Below are 3,977 nucleotides of genomic sequence, written 5' to 3'. Positions count from 1 at the left end.
GAGGGGATGGGGGTGTCTTTCTGGAACATGCCGTGGTCGCAGCCTCTTCAGCGGGGCTGCCTCACCAGGTCCCAGGGCCCCTAGAGAATCGGGCACTAGGAAGGCAGTCCTGCCCTGTCCGTGCCACCTGGGAGCTTGTGACATAGAGTCACGTCCCACCAGGCCAGGCTGACCCCTCACCTGCGGGGCCGGTTTGGAGCACGAGGTAGACCAGATGGACGGAGGCACTGGCCCACGACCCCCCAGGAGAGAATGCTGGTTCCCCGCTCTGCTGGGCAGCCTTGAACACACGGCTCTTCCCTTCACTTTCTTTGTATTTATGACTTTTTCTTCTTAAAAATATCTGCCTCCTTTTTCTTTGTAATATTTTTATTGATGTCAGAGAGGAAGGGAGAAAAACATCCATGATGAGAGAGAATCATGGACCAGCTGCCTCCTGCACGCCCCTGACAGGGGATCGAGCCCGAAACCCAGGCCTGTGCCGACCCAGAATCGAACCCTGACCTCCTGGTTCCTAGGTCGATGCTCAACCCTGAGCCACGCGGCCGGGCGTATGGATGACTTTTCGTGTGCTTGCTGCTCTAGTTCACCAGCCGTGGTTTATGCATTCACTGCTCCAAAGGCCCCGTGTCCCAAGGTGTTCACACAAACATTTTAAAACGACTCAAATGCCGCGATGCGAGTGGAAGGCCCCTGGCCAACCCGCTTTAATACCGCGAGTCTGTGGGCTGTCCTGGCCCCGGCCCCTCCTAGGGCTCTGGTTCCCGGGGACGGGCTGGTTGGCACCAAGTGGGACCCTGGGTGACAGGGAAGGTCATCGCTTTCGTGTGGCCATGAATTCAGCCGTGACCAGGGTTTCAAATGGGCCGTCATTTCAGAACTCGCTCTTGTGCCGCTGGGAAAGGTTGGCCCTGAAGTCCCGGTTCAGGGGCCTGGGACACCCATGGGAAATGCCAGTGGGCGGGGCCTGGGACACCCACAGGAAATGCCAGTGGGCGGGGCCTGGGACACCCACAGGAAATGCCAGTGGGCGGGGCCTGGGACACCCACAGGAAATGCCAGTGGGCGGGGCCTGGGACACCCACAGGAAATGCCAGTGGGCGGGGCCTGGGACACCCACAGGAAATGCCAGTGGGCGGGGCCTGGGACACCCACAGGAAATGCCAGTGGGCGGGGCCTGGGACACCCACAGGAAATGCCAGTGGGCGGGGCCTGGGACACCCACAGGAAATGCCAGTGGGCGGGGCCTGGGACACCCACGGGAAATGCCAGTGGGCGGGGCTGCAGATGGGGGTGTCTTTCTGGAACATGCCGTGGTCGCAGCCTCTTCAGCGGGGCTGCCTCACCAGGTCCCAGGGCCCCTAGAGAATCGGGCACTAGGAAGGCAGTCCTGCCCTGTCCGTGCCACCTGGGAGCTTGTGACATAGAGTCACGTCCCACCAGGCCAGGCTGACCCCTCACCTGCGGGGCCGGTTTGGAGCACGAGGTAGACCAGATGAACGGAGGCACTGGCCCACGACCCCCCAGGAGAGAATGCTGGTTCCCCGCTCTGCTGGGCAGCCTTGAACACACGGCTCTTCCCTTCACTTTCTTTGTATTTATGACTTTTTCTTCTTAAAAATATCTGCCTCCTTTTTCTTTGTAATATTTTTATTGATGTCAGAGAGGAAGGGAGAAAAACATCCATGATGAGAGAGAATCATGGACCAGCTGCCTCCTGCACGCCCCTGACAGGGGATCGAGCCCGAAACCCAGGCCTGTGCCGACCCAGAATCGAACCCTGACCTCCTGGTTCCTAGGTCGATGCTCAACCCTGAGCCACGCGGCCGGGCCGTATGGATGACTTTTCGTGTATTAGCTGCTCTAGTTCACCAGCCGTGGTTTATGCATTCACTGCTCCAAAGGCCCCATGTCCCAAGGTGTTCACACGAACATTTTAAAACAGCGACTCAAATGCCGCGATGCGAGTGGAAGGCCCCTCGCCGACCCGCTTTAATACCGCGAGTCTGCGGGCTGTCCCGGCCCCGGCCCCTCCTAGGGCTCTGGTTCCCGGGGACGGGCTGGTTGGCACCAAGTGGGACCCTGGGTGACAGGGAAGGTCATCGCTTTCGTGTGGCCATGAATTCAGCCGTGACCAGGGTTTCAAATGGGCCGTCATTTCAGAACTCGCTCTTGTGCCGCTGGGAAAGGTTGGCCCTGAAGTCCCGGTTCAGGGGCCTGGGACACCCATGGGGTGACAGGGAAGGTCATCGCTTTCGTGTGGCCATGAATTCAGCCGTGACCAGGGTTTCAAATGGGCCGTCATTTCAGAACTCGCTCTTGTGCCGCTGGGAAAGGTTGGCCCTGAAGTCCCGGTTCAGGGGTCTGGGACACCCACGGGAAATGCCAGTGGGCGGGGCCTGGGACACCCACGGGAAATGCCAGTGGGCAGGGCCTGGGACACCCACGGGAAATGCCAGTGGGCGGGGCTGCAGACAAACCACGCAGAGACCAGGTCCTGGGCCTCAGGTTGGAGGCGTTTTTAGTAACAAGCTTTTACCAAAAGTCCAGCGACAAAGGAAGAGTTTACTTAACAAAGTCAGACCCAGAGGCACGTAAAATAATATACAAACGCAGTGAGCCCACGGTCAGGTTCACAGGTAAACTGTCCACGGCTCTTAATTACATGAATTTTGTTCAAAAGAACGGGCTCCTTCCGGCCCCGCGACGGGCACCAAACGCCACACCAGGACGCTCCGCGCAGCTTCCAACACTCAGCCGTCCGCAGCTGGGACGGGACACGCGGGCTTAACTACTTCCTGATTCACCTTCTTCATTAAAGAAAAAGCAATGTCAACAGTTTACAAAACAAGGATGTCTGAAGCAGCAGATAAATGTACTCAGTGCCGGCTGTGCCGGAGGCAAGAGGAGTGGCTGGCGAGTCCCACGCGTCTGACCACCGACCGCCGTCACCTGATCCCCTCCATCCCCCACCACGAGTGGGTGTTTATTCATCAGAAAGAAAACAGTCACATCACATGCTCACACGTGTGTAAACCACGAAGAGGCAGCAGACACGTGGCCTTGGCCGTGCACCTCGCGTGGGCCTGGCACGGCGGCTGCAGGAGGGGCGTCTCTCCTGACGAGGAGGCCCCTGCGCTTCGGCTCCAGAGGCCCCGTGAGCAGGTGAGCCACAGGAAGGCACTTGCCCGTCCGCCAGGCAGGAGGACACCATCGGGTCAGGGGGCGGACGTTCCGGGAGTTAGCAGCCTGCCCCGCTCCGCACTCCGGCCAGTTCCCCGCAGTGTCAGTCTCGGACCCGCTGGGACTTCGGGGTCAGGCCCCGCGGCTGCTGGGCGTCCCGGGCGTCGACGCCCTCGTGCGCTGCCGGTCGTACTTCACGGACACGAGGAGGAAGAGCAGGAGGGTGGCGCCCTGGACGGCGGCCAGGAGGAAGAAGTAGTAGTTCAGGTGGCAGCCGTTGATGTTGCCTGGAACGGAGAGGAGGCGTGAGCTGCGCCCGGGACGGTCGCAGGGTCTTATCTGTTTCAGGGGGTCCCTGCCTAGGTCGGCGCCTTTCTCCTGTGGCCACAGAGGCGAAGGGTCACCCGTCCGCGATCTGGACACACGGCCTCCTCCTCAGAACCGGCAAGGGCACCGGAGCCACCCGTCGGCACCCAGCCCCTCAGAGCTGCGTGCGTCCCCAACACCTGCACGCGAGCCCCACACGCAGGCAGACCAGGCCGGCCTAGAGCTGCTGAGAGGGACCCGCTGGGACTGGAGAAAGCCCGGCCTGGTCACTCCCTCCCCGACGGGCAGCCAGTCTCCTCGTCAGCTTCCCTGCACAGGAGTCGGGGACTGAGCCCAGGACCTGGTGAGCATGGCGCTGGTGTCTGAGGCCGGGCATGTCCTGCAGGGGGCACCCTCTCTCTCTCAGACCCCACAGAGCACGGAGCCATCGCAGAAAGCCTGCTCCCAGCCCCCAGGAAAGCCGGGAG

The 3,977-nt window shown here is 61.0% G+C and overlaps 1 protein-coding gene across 1 annotated transcript in view; it reads right to left on the bottom strand.

Moving 5' to 3' along the window:
- Positions 1-2,495: 2,495 nt before the first annotated feature.
- Positions 2,496-3,977, bottom strand: part of SLC15A4 (solute carrier family 15 (oligopeptide transporter), member 4) — a gene marked incomplete at its 5' end in the record, with an annotated part of 7,104 nt that continues 5,622 nt past the window's right edge. Inside the window, one exon of the mRNA XM_014533341.1 lies at positions 2,496-3,470. Within this exon, the coding sequence (XP_014388827.1) occupies positions 3,316-3,470 (155 nt within the window). The remainder of the gene's footprint in view (positions 3,471-3,977) is intronic.

This window comes from Myotis brandtii, unplaced genomic scaffold, assembly GCF_000412655.1.
Source record: "Myotis brandtii unplaced genomic scaffold, ASM41265v1 scaffold97, whole genome shotgun sequence".
Lineage (NCBI taxonomy): Eukaryota > Metazoa > Chordata > Mammalia > Chiroptera > Vespertilionidae > Myotis > Myotis brandtii.
The sequence above is the reverse complement of the archived record's forward strand: the minus strand, read 5'-3'. Positions and strand labels throughout refer to the sequence as shown.